This window comes from Seriola dumerili, unplaced genomic scaffold (assembly GCF_002260705.1).
Source record: "Seriola dumerili isolate Sdu_G_001 unplaced genomic scaffold, Sdu_1.0 BDQW01000388.1, whole genome shotgun sequence".
NCBI lineage: Eukaryota > Metazoa > Chordata > Actinopteri > Carangiformes > Carangidae > Seriola > Seriola dumerili.
The window spans coordinates 1,394,761-1,415,708 of NW_019174643.1; the positions used below are offsets into that span (position 1 = coordinate 1,394,761).

At 39.6% G+C, this 20,948-nt stretch overlaps 1 protein-coding gene across 1 annotated transcript; it reads left to right on the top strand.

Moving 5' to 3' along the window:
• The first annotated feature begins 285 nt into the window (after window positions 1–285).
• On the top strand, window positions 286–20,430 carry LOC111233313 (F-box/WD repeat-containing protein 7-like). The gene is made up of 13 exons (XM_022761094.1): window positions 286–509; window positions 3,533–3,615; window positions 3,733–3,868; window positions 4,975–5,109; window positions 5,252–5,375; window positions 7,681–7,817; window positions 7,906–8,019; window positions 11,408–11,589; window positions 12,284–12,509; window positions 12,693–12,759; window positions 13,205–13,348; window positions 19,582–19,731; window positions 19,959–20,430. Exons 1-13 carry the CDS (start codon window positions 471–473, stop codon window positions 20,090–20,092), a joined length of 1,671 nt encoding a protein of 556 aa, XP_022616815.1. The 5' UTR covers window positions 286–470; the 3' UTR covers window positions 20,093–20,430.
• Window positions 20,431–20,948: the final 518 nt, after the last annotated feature.

The following is a 20,948-nucleotide window of genomic DNA, read 5'->3' on the forward strand; positions in this document are numbered from 1 at the left end:
GAACTGCACACGTCACAAAATTAGATACATTTTCCACTTAACTTTAATCAGAATCTGCTGCTGTCTGTACACACACACACACACACACACACACACCTCTCCACGCGGCTCCACCCCTGCCTCCCTCCCTCTCTCTCTCTCCCCCTCTGCATTCCTCTCTCCCTCTCTCACGAGGCAGAGAGAGGCATGTCCCTGCGTGTTCCTGCTGGAGGTCGAGCGACATAGAGTCAGAGCAGAGAGAGAGAGAGAGTCAGTCAGAGCTCTTCAGTGAAGCAGAAGCACGCGCTCAACGCGGACTGAATTCACCGTAGCTGATCGATTAATACTTCTCATCGATTCACCGATTGACCGGATGGATTGCTGACGTCACGGATATTGCTTTGATGGATCTGTGGATTTAATCGCTCTTCGTTTGATCTGTAGTTGTTTTATTCTCACGTCTCTCGGGTTTCACCTACCGGGGGGCAGCCATGGGTTTCTACGGCACCTTGAAGCTCATCTTCTATAAAGTGAGTATTGATTATAGAGAGGGAGTTGATCGATCGGCTGACGTCAGCAGCCGTGGTTTAATATCTGTCCTTTTCATTAGAGTGAGGACAGTCGTGCGGGATTTCAAGGTTGTCAGGCTGAACGCCGGGATGACAAGGCGTTTCTCTCTGACAGCGGAATGCCTCGGTAGCGTGTGCATGTGTCGGTGTGCGTGTGCGTGTGTGTGTGATCACCACTGCGGAACCGGGAGAGAGAGACTACTCATCTCATGTCCTCTCTCTCTCACTCTTTACATCTCCTATCTGTCTCTCTCTGATTTGATTATTGGTTATTGATCACTCACAGCTGTCTCTGTGAAGGTGTCTGTACTTTGAGCCTCAGCAGTTAAACATAAAGCCAGTGAGCAAGACATTTGTTATCAGTGAAAAAGACTTAAAATCAGATAAAACTTGAGGATTAATTCTTCTTCTTTATAGCTTCAATTTCCTGCATTAAAACCTCAGAAATTTACATTTTTGCGAACTTAAAATGGGAATATTCCACAGCAACGTGCTTTCCTCAAGATGAAAACCTTTGAAACTGACATTTTTTGCTTCTCTGCAATGTGAAAACACAGATCAAAGAGGGTTACCACACACTACAGCTGCTGGCAACTGCATTTTTGGGGTCAAATGTGGCTTATTAAAGAGCAGAAATCTATGAGAAAGACTTAACATCAGACAAAACTCAATTATAAATGCTTGTTCTTCTTTATAGCTTGAAATTCCTGCATTTGAACCTTAGAAATTGACATTTTTGCTTCCTTAAAATAGGATTACTACACAGCAGAGAGCTGTCTACTGCTTTTTGGGTAAAACATGTTGCATTAAACAGCAGAAATCAATAAAAAAAGACTTGAAATCAGACAAAACCTCGGTACCAGATACTTTCACAGCTTCAATCCACAAGATGAAAACCATAGAAACTGACGTGCAAACACAAATAAAAGAGGATTACCACACACAGCTACTGTGAACTGCATTCTTGGGGTCAAATGTGTTTTACAGCAAAACTCTATGAGAAAGACTGATCAGACAAAACCTGCTCCTTCATGTCTGTAGCTTCAAACCATGAGAATTAAACCTCAGAGGAAGGTTTCTACACAGTAAAGCTGCTGTTGACTGTATTTTTGGGTCAAATATGAAGTCGTCTACAAACAACAGGATTAAAGAAATGTGGTTTTTGCTTCTCTACATTGTAAAAATACAGATGTAACAGGGACATTAATCAGCTGAGGTCACAGCATGTGCACCACTGATCATCAGAAACACACCATGATTCACTACAGTGATATTATAGAGACACTGTAGCTCTAAAATGTACAAAAGGTACAATAAGGTAGCTGTATATTCCCTATTGCATCTAATCCACAGGCTTATGAATACAGCTTGATATAGAAATAATGTGATTTTACTCAACTACAGATGTTGTCTCTGACACGTACCACAGCTGAACACTTCTGGTTTTAACAGTAAACACATTTTTTTTTGTTCTTCACCCCCAAGTGAAGTTTTTCCTCTTGGCTTAATGAAATCCACACAGACGCGACATCTGTTATTAAAAGCCAGTGACATTGAAAAAAAAAAGTCTGAAAATGAAAAGCAGATTATGAGTTTAGGTCGGAGTTGGCAGCTGAAATCACAGTTGTGTGCTGTGATGGCGGCAGAGGTTTGATCCCACAGAGGAAATATAACAGGGAGCGTCTGCTGGTGCTTGATTTTGTAAAGTGACAGGGATTGTGCATCGGTCCGATAACACTGTGGTTCACACAGAGATGCCAAGAGGAAGGACGACACACACATGCTGTCCTCTACATCTCCAGCCTCCAGTGTGTGTGTGTGTGTGTGTGTGTGTGTGTGTGTGTGTGCAGCCCGTTAGCGTGTGCTGCTCTATTTTAGACCAGTGCTGCACCGGCGACATTCCTCCGATTTTCTGCATTCCTGCGTTCATTCACTGCGAGAGACTCGCAGAGGGGAGAGATAGAAGGCTGATTCAGACCTCTGGGTCGTTGTGTTTGTGTGTTTTAACAGCGTAGGTGTTTTCAGTGTCTCTGTAGTTACACACTAGGCTGCAGTTTATCTGCGTCTCTCCATTAATGTGGACTCTGCAACAACTGCTTTTTTTTCCTGCTTCCCTTTTTGACCACAGGAATGTTTCAGAAAGCCACAAGCATGTTGCAGGATCACAGGAACTCCTCTTGCTTTTCCTCCACAGGCCACATTAACACAATTTGATGTGTCTCATGTTCAGATAATATCGAGAAGCTGGAGTGAAACCGGCACTTCCAGGCGCAGGAAGTAAAAAAGTCCCATTCAAAGTCCTGTTGACTTTTGTAACTAAAAGTCGCGGCTGGGAACAAACGAGGAGCTCGCTTCATATGTTTAAAACAACAATCTAATTTCATTCTTTATTCAATATTTATGTTGTTTAGCCTTTAACAAACTCAATTTCCCATAAGCCCCATACATTCGACGGCTAAACATCTCAGCTGGACAGAGGAGTGAGCGCTGTAACAGCTTGTAGAGATTCACACCAGGAAGTTGACTTCAGAAGAGAGGAGAGATGGACGAAACCATGTTATGATGAAGTTTTCAAACTGCTCACAAAGTGAAAGTTAAACTGAACTTAACTAAGGTTTAGATTTTATATGGCAGCAGCTGCAGTGGAGCTGATTGGAATAGAAAAGAATAAGGAAAATAAACACCATGAAAACATTTCATTTTTAATGAAAGTATAATGAAAGAAATCCTGAGTGACAGATTGGACTGAGTTACTGAAGCTAGAGGAACACACTGTGTAAACATCTCATTTATTTCACATAAGAAATCTGACAACAACGAGTGAACAAGCAGTGACACAAACACAAAGGTGACTCTCGTGGATTAACTACAAGTTGCGCAAATAAATTCATGCACACGCGTGATGCGTGAAGCTCCTTGCATGACTGAATGCATGTTGGACTCTCTCACCGTTCCTCTCTCCGTCTTTGTCTCTCGCCCGTCAGATGAAGAGGAAGTTGGATCATGGTCCAGACGGCCGGCCGTTCCCCTCAGGGAAGAAGCACTGCAAAGGCAACGGGTACCTCAGGTGACACGCACACTTCACTCACAGAGCACACAAACAGATTAACTGTTAAAAACAGTCACTTCGCAGGGTGGATACGCTAACTGGCGCTAATGCTAACATCTGTCGTTTTCTCTCCAGTCCTTCCAGTCTGGTTCCGGCCACGCCCACCACATTCGGTGACCTGCGGCTGGCCAATGGGCATTCGGCTCAGAGGCGGCGGGTCACCTCGGGTCCGCCCCCTTCTGGCCTGCAGGACTGGCTTCACATGTTCCAGGTCAGCACACACACACACACAGTTTGTATCTGCTCTAATGTTAGCTGCAAATGTTAGCATTCCTGGCTAACTAGCTTACTAACAGCAGTAGTGAAATATTTGTAGAGATACAGGTTCTGTTTCACATTCAGGACTAGAACATTCATTACATGGAGCCAATATGCTGATATATCAAATGATCTATTATATAATATGTATATTACCTGTCAATTAGCTGTTAATTGTCCCAAATTACATATTTGTAATAAGAGACACTGGTTGCATTTAGTGAGCCCAAATCATCTACTCCCAGTTAACACGCCTTGCCAAGACAACAGTTAATACACAGGCTGTCCTGTCCTGCAGCGCTATAAAATGCACCCGCATCTCTTCATGTTCTGCATTTTGGTGTAATGTGTGTGAGTATCTTCCGCTCGCTGCACATAAACACAGAGCGGCAGAAGAATAGTGCCTGCAGGCAGTTCTTATGTAACTAATAAAAAAAACATACAAATACAGACACACACACACATGCACACACTTTCAAATGAAAAACATGAGTCTCTCGTTTCTGGCTCGGGGAGAAAGTTAAAACGGTTTCAGAGAGGCGGAAACACTTTGAAACACATGAACACACACATGAATAGCACTACATGCTGCCAAACACAAATTGCACACAAACACATATACGCAGAAGGACACTGAAAAGTAAACGGAAAAAGAAACGCTTAAAAGTAAATGTGAAAAGAAACATTTGAAATCAAACAAAAACAGTAACACCTGCAATTAGACAGAAAAAGAAACTTAAAAAGTAAATGGAAAAAGAAACATGGAAAAGTAAACGGAAAAAAGAAATGCTGAGATGTAAATGAGAAAAGGAACAAAAGTAAACGCATAAATAAACACTTAATAGTAAAGGGAAAAAAGAAACACTTGACAGCAAACAAAAACAGTAACAACTACAGTTAGACAGAAAGAAACAGAAAAGTAAACGGAAAAGAAAAGCTTAAAAGTAAATAAAATTGAAATCTAACTATATAAACTAAATATCCTGTACGTAGACACACAGATCTTTTCCTCTGTATCCCTGTTCACCATTGCTTTTTTTATCCCCCCCCCCCCGACAGACGTGGAGCGGTCCTGAGAGGCTATTGGCTCTGGACGAGTTGATTGACAGGTGTGAGACCAATCAGGTGAAGCACATGATGCAGGTCATCGAGCCCCAGTTCCAGAGAGACTTCATCTCCCTGCTGCCCAAAGAGGTACGAACACTCGCCCACAAAACAACAGTGCGTGGTCTATGACGGACGCATTTACAGATCCAGGGTGACATCATAAACAACACGTGGACTGTGTGTGTGTGTGTGTGTGTGTGTGTGTGTGTGTGTGTGTGTGTGTTTGCAGCTGGCTCTGTACGTGCTGACCTTCCTGGCTCCCAGAGACCTGCTGCAGGCCGCTCAGACCTGCAGGTACTGGAGGATCCTGGCTGAAGACAACCTGCTGTGGAGGGAGAAGTGCCGTGAGGAAGGTAAACACTCAGCAAACACTCAGCAAACACTCCAGCCTGTGCTGCTTGCACTTGTGTGTCTTTTGCTGCTGGGGATTCTTGTTTTCTGCTCTTTCTGTCTTTTTTTATTTTCGTTTCAGCTTTGATTTTTTTGATTTTTTATTATGGTTAAAATTATTAGACGCCAAAATAATGGCCCTTAACTGTGCGGTGCTACTTCCCTCCTGTTCTTCAGCGCCAAGGTCACGTCCTTGATATTGTTTCTGGAGGATTTAGTGACTTGAGGGAGAAGTTGTTTACTCTCTTTAGTTTGAATAATGATGTTAAATTATAAAGTGATGAAGGGATCTGGTGTATCTGTTGAAGGTTAACAGTGTGTGCAGCATCTGGGGAAATTTTTAAAGGGAAAAAAGAAATTTGAATCTATTAAATAATGAGTTTGGTTAGTGGCAAGCCAAACATTTCCTTGGATGGGTGGGGCTCTGCCGGGGGAATTGAGACTCAAGATGATTAATTCATGAACTCTTGCTTGTTCTAAAGCAACAAAAAGGAGGAAATAAAGTTTAAGAAATGGTTTGGGGACTATTTTCAGCAGCGGATTAATCCACATTTGGCGCTCCAGTGAGTGTTTGTTGCAGCAGGACGGTGCAGGTGGGATTTTGAGTTTGGATAAACTACAGTGTGTGTGTTGATGATAACGAAGGATCGTGTCACCCGGTGCAACAGAGAGACTCACTGATGTGTTTTCATGGTGTTGGGAGACAGTGGAGCTCTGTGGTTCAGAGGAAGGAGATATATCAGACTTGGTAGTGGATCAATTTATTGTTGGTTTTGGTCTTTATGTGGAATTTCTCATAAAATATTTGGTTTATATCCAGACTTCTCTTTGAACTGTGGCAGAGCTGTGAACTGCGTTTTCTTCTCTGTTGGTGTTTAGCTTCGCCACATGTTGATGAAACTTCTCCTGAAACCTTGAACGTGAGGTAGGAACGGTTGTATTTTGTGTTGCAGCTGTAAGAGGTGAACGTGTGCTACCTGAGCAGGTGTGTCTGCCGCTGTTTTTACAGGTGGAAATATGGAAACCAGGATACAAATAGAGACAGGAGCTCACTGGATGTATAGTGCTTTCTAACCTGAGTGTAACATGCAAATACAGCTACACACAGCCAGACACTCCTCCTTCATTCAGCGCAATGCAGAGGCTGTGTGTGTGTGTGTGTGTGTGTGTGTGTGTGTGTGTGTGTGTGTTTCTCTCTGGGCTTTCTGCCAATCAGCCGAGATTCACTGCCAGCACTCAGCAGTCATACCAATGAGGCTACCTCACGTTAGCGCCACACCACAGCCATACTAATGAAGCCAGCGTTAACGGCACTTTACCAGCTTCATAAATAAGGCTAATTTATATTTGCACTACACTCCTGTTCTCCCGGTGGGAACGGCGCCGGCATCAGCTCGGACTCTGTGAGAATGTAAATGCCGCCAACCTGCACCAGCGCCGCGTCGGTTACTTTCTAATGCAGCTAGCTCTGACGTTAGCTTAAAGTGGCGTCAGTGGAGTCACAGTGGACGGTGTTCCACCACACCACAGGCGCAGCAGTAGAAGTCGGGTGTGGTGGCTTTACATCATGTTGATAACAGTAAACCTGGGTGGTTCAGTCGTATCAGCTTCGGACACACCCACTGCTTTTATCTAACACCAACTTTAAGCTAAAAGTTGTGGCTTAAATGGAAGTGAATTCTCATTTACAGCTCCTCCAGTGTAAAGGTCTCTGTCCATGTGTAGTGTGATTATAGATCAGCTCTAGCTTCTATATTAATACTGTGAAAGTGTCAGCAGAGAGGCTCAGAGCCTCCTCTCTTCTGATTGGCTCACTGACCTGTTGTTACTCCAGAGAGAAGCCTGAGAGAGGAGATGTGAAACTACACTGAGATGGTTTTCGGTTCTTAAAACCACAAATAAATCTTCTTATGGATCAAACGATTGATTATTAGCAACAGTTTGATTTAAGTCCTCGATCAGCAGCTTATAAACATGTAATAATTAGTTTAAAACAAACTATAATGTAGTTGTAAGCAGATTTGTTAACAACTATAACTAACGTCCATAAGTGCAGGCTGCTGTATCAACAGGTACTGAATGATAATATGATAAAATGTCTCTGAATCGTTGATAAATACACTTTAATATCTGTTTACAGCTGCGTTGTCGTGTGTTATAAACCCTTTATTAAATGTTTATAACCTGGTTCAGTGTTTTATCCAAATTGTTGCCAATTCATTCTCTGTTGATTGATGAACGCAGCTCTGTCTGTCGTTCTGTCTCCAGGTATCTCAGAGTGTGCGTCTCACCATCGCAGGAAGTGTGCGAGGCCGAGCGTGGCGGTCAGTCCGTGGAAATCGGCCTACATTCGACAACACCGCATCGAGAACAACTGGAGGAACGGGGACACACGGGAGCCCATGGTACACACACACACACACACACAGACTGAGCAGCGTGTGTTTGATATGTAAACGTTGACTTAATGTCATTAAACCGTCTCGTCTGTAGGTGTTGAAAGGTCACGACGATCACGTGATCACCTGCCTGCAGTTCAGCGGTGACCTGATCGTCAGCGGCTCCGACGACAACACACTCAAAGTCTGGTCAGCCATCACTGGCAAGGTACGACATTATATCTGTGTGTGTGTGTGTGTGTGTGTGTGTGTGTGTGTGTGTGCGCAGCAGACAGACAGACATATTGATTATGTAAATTATGATTTTCTGCTGCTTCAGCTGTGAGCAGCCGCCAGTGTGAAGTAAAAAGCAGGTTGTTTGCTCGTGTCTCTGAGGTCGTGAGGATCTTAGGGGGAAATCTTTTTGACAATCGATCAATAATTTCAGTCATTTTTAAGCCAAAATGAAAAAATATTTGCTGCTTCCAGCTTCACAAATGTGTCGTTTATGAAAGTAATCTGGATGTTTTTGTTGCTCGCACATTTTCTACGACACGTAATTTTCACTGTCCGGCATCTTAAAGAGAAAAGAGTGGACCTCGCATCACATGATGGCGTGCTGTGTGTCATGGCCTGTGTGTGTGTGTGTGTGTGTGTGTTGCACTTCAAAGTCGCTCAGCTTCATATCTGACCTTAATTAGAATATTATCATACAATAGAAGATGAAGTAGGTCAGCGTGATCTAACAGGAAACTACCAGGCTTAAATGTCTGAATAGAGAATAGAAGAGGGCAGAATAGAAATGGAGGCAGGCGAACCAGTTGTGTTAGTCAGGGTGTGTCGATTTAAACACACACACACACACACACACACACAGAGCCTGGAGCAGCTCTGTTTGAATCCACAACCTGTGTGTAGAAGGTGAAGAGACAGTTCTCAGTGTGTAAAGACTCTCTCTCTTTACTTATATGTGTTGCAGTAGTCGCACGCCCAGCACACACACACACACACACACGCACAGACACACACACACACACATACACACACAGTAATATGATATTTTGAGACGGCTGAATTCTGGAGGCGATGTGGTAAAAAAAAATGTCTGAACACTTTTGTGTTTTCTGGGTTTGTCTTTTAATTATTACGTCCCGTCATCGTGGTTTGTGTGTGTGTGAGTGTTACGTGTGTGTGTGTGTGTGACATGTTGTCGTCACGCTTGTGAACACGTCAACTCAAGAACAAGACACAGTGGAAACTTCATACTTGCGCCACAGCTTCTCCATGTGAAGTCGTTTTTCTGATCAGACTTTGCTGCATAAATTTGCATATTACTGAGGCGGAGGAGAGTTTCTTCTTCTGTTTCTCTGCTCGATGACGAGCTACGGACACGGCGAGCACGCGTGTTCTTCTGTCACGGAGATCATGGTGCCCGTTGTTTCACGCTGCTGAGAGATCAGATGCGATTGCTCTCTCTTGTCACATGACACCTGGACGAATGTCTGTTTAAAACACTCGTGTCTGCAGCCGAACCCTCCGTCAAAGGACGACTGGACGTTTTTTTCCCCGTTCTTTAAACAATATCTTTAATGCATCGATCGTACGGTTCATACGGGTTATTTAGGAATCAGTACAGTACAATCACACTACATTACCCATGAGCCTTGGGAACTGTTGACGTGATCGACAGCGGTAGGAACTTAAAAACACGTCGTCATAGCTTCTGAATTCTGTCAAAACAGAATCAGAATTTAAAAGGGAAACGATTTAAGCTGCAGGTTTTGTTTTCAGCTTGACGTTAGCGGCTCATGTGACGTAATTCTGAGCTCTGTGATTGGATGTTTGTTACAGGAAGGCACCTGGGGAGTCGTAGTTCACTTCACGTACAAAAGTTATTTATTCACCTTTTGTGAAGATTCGTGCTCTGATTCTGAATCGTGTGACATTGTCTACGGGAAATATTAATGGGACTTCTCTTTCCGGAACCAGCGGCGCCATAAATAAATAGCTCCTCCCACTTAATGAGTGATCAGTATGTAGATATGTGTGCCTACAGGATGTAACCTATTACATCTGTCATCAAAGGAACCTGTTCAGTATCACGCTGCCAGCGTCGACCCGACAGCAACGTTGCACAAAGATGGAAAAAAAAAACAAAACTGATTCAGCGTCCCTGCCTCTGGTTTCGGTAAAACATTCTTTAACCGGACACACCTGCTCGCTCCTCCGTCTAGACCTGCCCGTAAGAGTGAGTGAGTGTGTGTGTGTGTGTGTGCGCTCAGGGAGAGTCTTCTTGCTCCCTGCAGAAAGAAAAACACACACACCCTCATCTATAGCCTGCAGGGATGACAAGGTGTGTGTTTCCTCCTCGTCTCTGTCCCTGTGTTAATTCAAGGCAGCACTACATACAGCTACTACACACACACACACACACACACACACAGTCACGCAGTAGCAGTGAGAGTTAATTAATGGCGGTAGCTGCTGCAGTGTCTTCCAGGACAACAGTTGCCAAGGCAAAGTTTTTCCTCCGTTGCCGCGGCAACCCCCCACCACAACACCTTCAAGGTGAAACTGCATTCTCTCGTTCTGTGTGTGTCCTTCAAGGGCAGCTGTGAAAGTGGAACAAATATTGACACACACATACTTTTCTACTTTTACACACACACACACACACGCCTACAGACACACACACACACGCCTACAGACACACACACACGTGGAACAGTCTTTCCCAGAAGACGACGGTGGATTTCTGAGAACCACGTGGATGTTTATGACGTTTGAACTTAATTCAGATTTAATTAACAGTGGATTAGTTCAATCAGCAGCATTACTCTTTCTTACATTATGACTTGTTAATCTAATTAGTTTAATTATGTTCAGTACAAATTGATATTTTCATGTAAAATTCATGAATATGGAATCAGACACATAAACAAGTGAAATACACGACGGAGCAGTAATGAATTTGTTCGTTTTATTCTTATTAAATCTGTTTTAATTTAAACTTAATTGAATTAAAATGAAGTATAATTAGAATTAAACTATTATTCAAGGGTGTTAGGTAGAAGTTATTCACTTATATTAAATTTAAAACATGGTATGACTAGTAGCTCATGGTGGCTAATGTTAGCAAACTGCATCTCCATCAGCTGCCACGTCATTCAGACATAACTATAAACACCAGATTTACAATATTTTAGTAAGTATTAAAAGTCTAAATTACAACAGCTAATTTTTAGCTTAAGTCACGTCATGCATGTAGTAGACATGAACGCCATGACCTCATACTACAGGACATGTAGTAGACTTTACTCTCTACTTGTGCTGCCGTCACACTGTTGAACATCCACCATCACCCTGCAGTTAAAGCTGCACCGACTCATTTAGACTCAGTTTAAATGATTTCCAGTGGTTCGTCCTGCTTCAGTGACTTTAACAGCTTCTTCATCAGATTGTTGTAAAACTGCTGCTTTTAAATAAAGTTGGATGATTCACAGGATGATGATGTCACTGCCAACGTCTCCCAAACTCCACACCATCATTATTTAACTCAGACTAAATATGTGTTGTCGTTGTTCCTCTCTCTCTCTCTTTCTCGCTCGCTCGCACAGTGTCTGCGGACGTTGACGGGTCACACCGGCGGGGTGTGGTGCAGTCAGATGGCGGTCGCCACGGTGATCAGCGGCTCCACCGACCGGACGCTGCGCGTGTGGGACGCCGAGAGCGGAGAGTGCGTCCACACGCTGTACGGACACACGTCCACTGTGCGCTGCATGCATCTCCACGGCAACCGGTAACATTCTCTCTCTCTCTCTCTTTCTCACAAAAATACACACACTTCCGGAACACCTACCATTCTGCCGCATTCATCTCCATGACAACCAGAAAGACTCAGACACATAGTTTATACATTCATACCGTATACTTTCATGACGCACATGCCCACTGCCCACTCCCGTCTCCATGGTAACCGGCGTAACCTTAACCTACAGGAGTTTATTCATTGTACATACACCTATAAATACACACACACTTCACACTAACACTATAAACACACCAGAACAAAGTGCATATAATATGTTACAAATACACATCTACAAACACACACTTTACACACATACAGTAAATACACACACTCAACTACACACTAATTGCACAGCCATGCATTATAAATTCACTCTAAAAACAGAATACACAAACACACTAACACAGTAAACACAAACACACACATATTTGAAAACTCGACATACACACACGTCTACACAGAACATAGACACACACACAGACATTTACATGCTAAACACAGACACACATTTACATGGCAAATACAAACACACACAAAGCACCAGATATTATGAAACTGGGTCACCACAACATGAACACACACACACACACACACACACCTGATTCACTCTCCTGTTAAAAAAGACACACAGATTGAAGCGACGCGATTGGCTGACACTGACCCCTCCCCCTCTCTTTCTCAGGGTGGTGTCGGGCTCTCGGGACACGACGCTGCGAGTGTGGGACGTGTCAACGGGTCGCTGCGAGCACGTGCTGACGGGCCACGTGGCGGCGGTGCGCTGCGTCCAGTACGACGGCCGCCGCGTCGTGTCGGGCGGCTACGACTACATGGTGAAGGTGTGGGACCCCGAGACGGAGGCGTGTCTGCACACACTGCAGGGACACACCAACAGGGTGTACTCGCTACAGGTGAACACACACACGCCAACTCATTTAGTTTACAATAATCAATAATCTCCAAACATTTTATTTCAACAGGAGATTCGTCATTACAGATTAAACTCGTTTCTCCTGTCAAACTCACTTTATACATTTTTTAAATCGGTAAATTATATAAAACACAGATTTTAACCTTCTTCTTTCTCTTCACAGTTTGACGGCGTCTTCGTCGTGAGCGGCTCATTGGACACTTCGATCAGAGTGTGGGACGCAGAGACAGGTACAGACAGACTGTGGTTTGTCCCGTTGTTTTGTATTGTGTTTAACTGAGACGTTTTTCTAATGTTTCATCCACCACATTTATATCATATGTGTCTAATAAACTGACAACTGAGTGTATTTCTAATTAATTAAACTCAGTTAAATATTCATTCTGAATTACATTACAGTGAGAATAAAAATGAAATAATTATATATGTTAAAATAAATCTGAGCAACAGCTTTTAGGTGAAATTAGAGATTTCATTGTTTTAATTAAAGCCACTGTGCCAAATTGACTGCACCAGGTTTAAATGAAATCAAAAACACAAACTTGTTTTATCAGAAACATTTAAAAGATGTTTAAAAATCGACACTGTGGCTTTAAATCAGCCTGAATCTGTTCAAATTAACCCGTTGATTAGAAATAAAACAAATTAAACTGACTCTGCTCGTGTCCCGCCCAGGTGGGTGTGTCCACACGTTGACCGGCCACCAATCGCTGACCAGCGGCATGGAGCTACGAGACAACATCCTGGTGTCCGGGAACGCCGACTCCACGGTGCGAGTGTGGGACGTCCGGACAGGACAGTGTCTCCACACGCTGCAAGGTGAGAGAGAGAGAGACGACGACGTCCCTCTGAGATTTTTATCTGTCAGAGAAAACAATGAGAGCAGGATGAAGGTGAGAGTCACTGCTGGTGTGGACTCAAGCAGCTGCAGCCCTCTGGGAGAGAGAGAGAGAGAGTGAGAGAGAGGGGGAGGAAACAAGGGCAAACTGTAGAAAGTGAGGAAGGAAGGAATGAAGGAAACAGGAAACAAATGGAGCGAGGAGATGGAGGAAAAAAGGGGACAGTAAGTGGAAAGGATTTGACAAGTAGGGATGAAAACTATATTTATAGAGACAGAGAGGGTAGACAAGGGAACAAAGGCAGGAGGAAATACAGGTAATTCATCATAGAAAGTGAAAACAGGAGCAGGAAGAAAAAGAGGAACAACCATAAAATTAAATATGACAAGATTCTGTGAGGCTGAGCAGTTTTTACCTGGTAATGGCACCGTGAAAACTCAGAGGATACAGAGTTGTGAGGGTTCATCCTCAGGGGAACATGGTGATGGAGATCAAACTGTTGTTGTGACATTTCAATAAAAAACAAAAAATGTGAACCTCATGGTGGCGCCAGAGGAAAAGTCAGAGGTCATTTACAGTCATTTTTTGACTTTTATTTTATGACGTTTTATGCATTATGCCTAGTACGGCAAAAAACGTCATAGTATAGTATGGCTAAAAAAACGTCATAGTATAGTATGTCTAAAAAAGTCATAGTATAGTATGGCAAAAAAACGGCAAAGTATAGTATGGCTAAAAACATGAAAAAAAGTCATAGTATAGTATGTCTAAAAAAGTCATAGTATAGTATGGCAAAAAAACGGCAAAAAACGTCATAATATAGTATGTCTAAAAACGTCATAGAAAAAACGTCATAGTATATTATGGCTAAAAACATGAAAAAAAAGTCATACTATAGTCTGGCAAAAAACGTCATAGTATAGTATGGCAAAAAAACGGCAAAGTATAGTATGGCTAAAAACATGAAAAAAAGTCATAGTATAGTATGTCTAAAAAAGTCATAGTATAGTATGGCAAAACACACGAAAAAAAAGTCATAGTATAGTATGGCTAAAAACATGAAAAAAACATCATAGTATAGTATGGCTAAAAAAGTCATAGTATAGTATGGAAAAAAACATGAAAAAAACGTCATAGTATAGTATGGCTAAAAAACGGCAAAAAATGTCATAGTATAGTATGTCTAAAAACATGAAAAAAATCGTATGGCTAAAAACGGCAAAAAACGTCATAGTATAGTATGGCAAAACACACGAAAAAAAAGTCATAGTATAGTATGGCTAAAAAACGGCAAAAAATGTCATAGTATAGTATGTCTAAAAACATGAAAAAAATCGTATGGCTAAAAACGGAAAAAAACGTCATAGTATAGTATGGCGAAACACACGAAAAAAAAGTCATAGTATAGTATGGCTAAAAACGTCATAGTATAGTATGGCAAAAAACACGAAAAAAAAGTCATAGTATAGTATGGCTAAAAAACGGCAAAAAACGTCATAGTATAGCATGTCTAAAAAATGAAAAAAACGTCATAGTATAGTATGGCTAAAAACATGAAAAAAACGGCAAAAAAAGTCATAGTATAGCATGTCTAGAAAAATGAAAAAACGTCATAGTATAGTATGGCAAAAAAAGTCATAGTATAGTATGGCAAAAAAAACGGCAAAAAATGTCATAGTATAGTATGTCTAAAAAAACGAAAAAAACGTCATAGTATAGTATGGCAAAACACACGAAAAAAAAGTCATAGTATAGTATGGCTAAAAACATTAAAAAAACATCATAGTATAGTATGGCTAAAAACGTCATAGTATAGTATGGCTAAAAACGTCATAGTATAGTATGGCTTAAAAAACGAAAAAAAAGTCATAGTATAGTATGGCAAAAAACGTCATAGTATAGTATGGCAAAACACACGAAAAAAAGTCATAGTATAGTATGGCTAAAAAAACGAAAAAAAAGTCATAGTATAGTATGGCTAAAAACATGAAAAAAACATCATAGTATGGTATGGCTAAAAAAACGAAAAAAAAGTCATAGTATAGTATGGCTAAAAAACGGCAAAAAACGTCATAGTATAGTATGGCAAAACACACGAAAAAAAAGTCATAGTATAGTATGGCTAAAAACATTAAAAAAACATCATAGTATAGTATGGCTAAAAACGTCATAGTATAGTATGGCTAAAAACGTCATAGTATAGTATGGCTTAAAAAACGAAAAAAAAGTCATAGTATAGTATGGCTAAAAGCATGAAAAAAAACATCATAGTATAGTATGTCTAAAAACGTCATAGTATAGTATGGCTAAAAAACGGCAAAAAACGGCATAGTATAGTATGACTAAAAACATGAAAAAAACGGCAAAAAACGTCATAGTATAGTATGGCAAAACACACGAAAAAAAAGTCATAGTATAGTATGGCTAAAAAACGGCAAAAAACGTCATAGTATAGCATGTCTAAAAAATGAAAAAAACGTCATAGTATAGTATGTCTAAAAACATGAAAAAAATCGTATGGCTAAAAACGGCAAAAAATGTCATAGTATAGTATGGCAAAACACACGAAAAAAAAGTCATAGTATAGTATGGCTAAAAACATGAAAAAAACATCATAGTATAGTATGGCTAAAAAACGGCAAAAAACGTCATAGTATAGTATGGCTAAAAAACGGCAAAAAACGTCATAGTATAGTATGTCTAAAAAAATGAAAAAAACGTCATAGTATAGTATGGCAAAAAACGGCAAAAAACGTCATAGTATAGTATGTCTAAAAAAATGAAAAAAACGTCATAGTATAGTATGGCTAAAAACGGCAAAAAACGTCATAGTATAGTATGTCTAAAAAAATGAAAAAAACGTCATAGTATAGTATGGCTAAAAACGGCAAAAAACGTCATAGTATAGTATGTCTAAAAAAATGAAAAAAACGTCATAGTATAGTATGGCTAAAAACGGCAAAAAACGTCATAGTATAGTATGTCTAAAAAAATGAAAAAAACGTCATAGTATAGTATGGCTAAAAACGGCAAAAAACGTCATAGTATAGTATGTCTAAAAAAATGAAAAAAACGTCATAGTATAGTATGGCTAAAAACGGCAAAAAACGTCATAGTATAGTATGTCTAAAAAAATGAAAAAAACGTCATAGTATAGTATGGCTAAAAACATTCAAAAAACGGCAAAAAAAGTCATAGTATAGTATGTCTAAAAAAATGAAAAAAACGTCATAGTATAGTATGGCTAAAAAAGTCATAGTATAGTATGGCAAAACACACGAAAAAAAAGTCATAGTATAGTATGTCTAAAAACATGAAAAAAATAGTATGGCTAAATATGGCAAAAAAAGTCATAGTATAGTATGGCAAAACACACGAAAAAAACGTCATAGTATAGTATGTCTAAAAAAATGAAAAAAACGTCATAGTATAGTATGGCTAAAAACGGCAAAAAACGTCATAGTATAGTATGTCTAAACACATGAAAAAAAAGTCATAGTATAGTATGTCTAAAAAAATGAAAAAAACGTCATAGTATAGTATGGCTAAAAAAGTCATAGTATAGTATGGCAAAACACACGAAAAAAAAGTCATAGTATAGTATGTCTAAAAACATGAAAAAAATAGTATGGCTAAATATGGCAAAAAAAGTCATAGTATAGTATGGCAAAACACACGAAAAAAAAGTCATAGTATAGTATGTCTAAAAAAATGAAAAAAACGTCATAGTATAGTATGGCTAAAAAAGTCATAGTATAGTATGGCAAAACACACGAAAAAAAAGTCATAGTATAGTATGGCTAAAAAACGTCATAGTATAGCATGTCTAAAAAAATGAAAAAAACGTCAAAGTCATAGTATGGCTAAAAAAACGGCAAAAAACGTCATAGTATAGTATGTCTAAAAAAATGAAAAAAACGTCATAGTATAGTATGGCAAAAAACGGCAAAAAACGTCATAGTATAGTATGTCTAAAAAAATGAAAAAAACGTCATAGTATAGTATGGCAAAAAACGGCAAAAAACGTCATAGTATAGTATGTCTAAAAAAATGAAAAAAACGTCATAGTATAGTATGGCAAAAAAAGTCATAGTATAGTATGGCAAAACACACGAAAAAAAAGTCATAGTATAGTATGGCTAAAAAACGTCATAGTATAGCATGTCTAAAAAAATGAAAAAAACGTCAAAGTCATAGTATGGCTAAAAAAACGGCAAAAAACGTCATAGTATAGTATGTCTAAAAAAATGAAAAAAACGTCATAGTATAGTATGGCTAAAAAAGTCATAGTATAGTATGGCAAAACACACGAAAAAAAAGTCATAGTATAGTATGTCTAAAAACATGAAAAAAATAGTATGGCTAAAAACGGCAAAAAAAGTCATAGTATAGTATGTCTAAAAAAATGAAAAAAACGTCATAGTATAGTATGGCTAAAAAAGTCATAGTATAGTATGGCAAAACACACGAAAAAAAAGTCATAGTATAGTATGTCTAAAAACATGAAAAAAATAGTATGGCTAAATATGGCAAAAAAAGTCATAGTATAGTATGGCAAAACACATGAAAAAAACGTCATAGTATAGTATGTCTAAAAAAATGAAAAAAACGTCATAGTATAGTATGGCTAAAAACGGCAAAAAACGTCATAGTATAGTATGTCTAAACACATGAAAAAAAAGTCATAGTATAGTATGTCTAAAAAAATGAAAAAAACGTCATAGTATAGTATGGCTAAAAAAGTCATAGTATAGTATGGCAAAACACACGAAAAAAAAGTCATAGTATAGTATGTCTAAAAACATGAAAAAAATAGTATGGCTAAATATGGCAAAAAAAGTCATAGTATAGTATGGCAAAACACACGAAAAAAACGTCATAGTATAGTATGTCTAAAAAAATGAAAAAAACGTCATAGTATAGTATGGCTAAAAACGGCAAAAAACGTCATAGTATAGTATGTCTAAACACATGAAAAAAAAGTCATAGTATAGTATGTCTAAAAAAATGAAAAAAACGTCATAGTATAGTATGGCTAAAAAAGTCATAGTATAGTATGGCAAAACACACGAAAAAAAAGTCATAGTATAGTATGGCTAAAAAACGTCATAGTATAGCATGTCTAAAAAAATGAAAAAAACGTCAAAGTCATAGTATGGCTAAAAAAACGGCAAAAAACGTCATAGTATAGTATGTCTAAAAAAATGAAAAAAACGTCATAGTATAGTATGGCTAAAAAAGTCATAGTATAGTATGGCAAAACACACGAAAAAAAAGTCATAGTATAGTATGTCTAAAAACATGAAAAAAAAGTCATAGTATAGTATGGCAAAACACACGAAAAAAAAGTCATAGTATATTATGGCTAAAAAAATGAAAAAAACGTCATAGTATAGTATGTCTAAAAACATGAAAAAAATAGTATGGCTAAATACGGCAAAAAACGTCATAGTATAGTATGGCTAAAAAAATGAAAAAAACATCATAGTATAGTATGGCAAAACACACGAAAAAAACGTCATAGTATAGTATGGCTAAAAAACGTCATAGTATAGCATGTCTAAAAAAATGAAAAAAAAGTCATAGTATAGTATGGCTAAAAACGTCATAGTATAGTATGGCTAAAAAAGTCATAGTATAGTATGTCTAAAAAAATGAAAAAAAAAATCATAGTATAGTATGGCTAAAAAACGGCAAAAAACGTCATAGTATAGTATGTCTTAGTTTAGTACGGCATAAAACGTAATGAAAACACCACAGTATAGTAAGATAGATTCTTTATTGTCATTGCATTAAAAACAAAGACATTAAGTTTGGCTGCAATCCTCTTGGCAGCATATATTAAAATAAAATATGCATATAAAGTATCAATATTGCACAGGTAAAGCAGCAACAGTCATTGTGCAGCTTGAGTACCATACTGTACAACAATATGTTAACAAGCTCTATCATGCAGCGGTCAAAGTGGCATTAAATATCATAAAAACCTCATAGTATACCTAGGCAAAAAACATCTCAGTATAGTAAGATAGATTCTTTATTGTCATTGCATTAAAAATTCAGTTTGACAGCATACTTTAAAATAAATAAAGACTAAAATCATCAACATATATAAACATATAAAGTGAAATAAAATTTTAAAGTCTCATAGTATAGTATGGCAAAAAAGGTTAAAAAAGTAAAAAAACTTCATAAAAATGACGTGTGTTTCAGGTCCTAACAAGCACCAGTCGGCAGTGACATGCCTGCAGTTCTGCCGAGGTCTGGTCCTGTCCAGCTCCGACGATGGGACGGTCAAACTGTGGGACCTGAGGACTGGGGCCTGGGTGAGGGACGTGGTGGCGCTGCAGAGCCGGGGATCAGGTGAGGACGCCGCACCAACATCACACCCATGAACACCGTGCATGGCAGCAGGGTCACTTCAAACAGGAGATAATGATGAAAGAAACAGATGAAAAATTATTTTAGTGTTATGAGCATCACAGTTAACTCAGATAAAATAAAACATTAACAGTAAGCGTTGACAAAGGATTCATTGGCCACAGAGGTTTTTGCTTTACCACTTATCACACTTCTTCATTTCTCAACAGGCGGCGTGGTGTGGCGAATCAGGGCGTCCGACACTCGGCTGGTGTGCGCCGCCGGAAGCAGGAACGGGACAGAGGAAACCAAACTGCTGGTGCTTGACTTCGACCTGGACGACAAGAAGAAAGAGACGGACTGAAGCGGGAGGGGGCGACGTGACGTCGTTAAGTAGAGACAAAAGAGCAGCAGACAACAGACAGGTATGAATGTTGCAACACGTCCTGATTGGCTGGCAGAGACAGGTGAACAAGATATCTGCTGCAGCCTGGGAAAAACCAACAAGGACGGGCCACTAAAAACCTGATGGGACGACCTCAGCCTGGCGGGAGCTGCGGCGACAGATGAATGTTTGACGCTGTGACGGACAAAAACATGGATGTAAACGGCTTCTACGACAAGGAACGAATGTCCGATGGACAGATTAACAGATGTCTTCAACAAACGTGGACAAATCCTAAAACATGATGATGGTGGTGGTTGAATGTAACCAAATGGGGGGGGGTGTCATTGACTTTTATTGCTGCTGAACCAATGAGGACGTCGCTGTTTAAACCAACCAATCCAAATGAACCAAATCTCAATGGCTGGAGACACATGGGCGACTTTTAGAGACGACGGAGACGAGCAACGTTGAAATGAATGTGAACAGTCGACACAACCTCATATTTAGTCAGTATTGTTTTCGTACCAGCAGCTGTTTTATCAGAGTGTTTGTTTCTCCGTTGCCTCTGAACGTAGCTCGAGTGTCTCGGCCCTGCAGTACTGTAACATGTAGAGGGAGCTGTTGCTTCAGCTGGTGAATTTTGGGGAATAAAAGTTGTTTTTTTTTCCATCCAGAAAAGAGGGAGGACTAAACGACAAACCTGTATAATCCAGCTACAGCCGGAGCCTCACATCTTCAACAGTCCAAACACCTGAAACACGACACAATAATATTCAGTTTACAGTCAGATATGAAAAAGAAAAGGAGCAAACTGTGGCAGCAAAAGAGGAAA

Bases quoted from the DNA above. Each gene is read 5' to 3' on its own strand.
- LOC111233313 (XM_022761094.1), top strand. From the start codon at position 471: ATGGGTTTCTACGGCACCTTGAAGCTCATCTTCTATAAA. The intron at 5,376-7,680 runs GTAAACACTCAG...TTCTGTCTCCAG, and splicing joins GGAGAAGTGCCGTGAGGAAG to GTATCTCAGAGTGTGCGTCT. The intron at 7,818-7,905 runs GTACACACACAC...TCTCGTCTGTAG, and splicing joins GGGACACACGGGAGCCCATG to GTGTTGAAAGGTCACGACGA.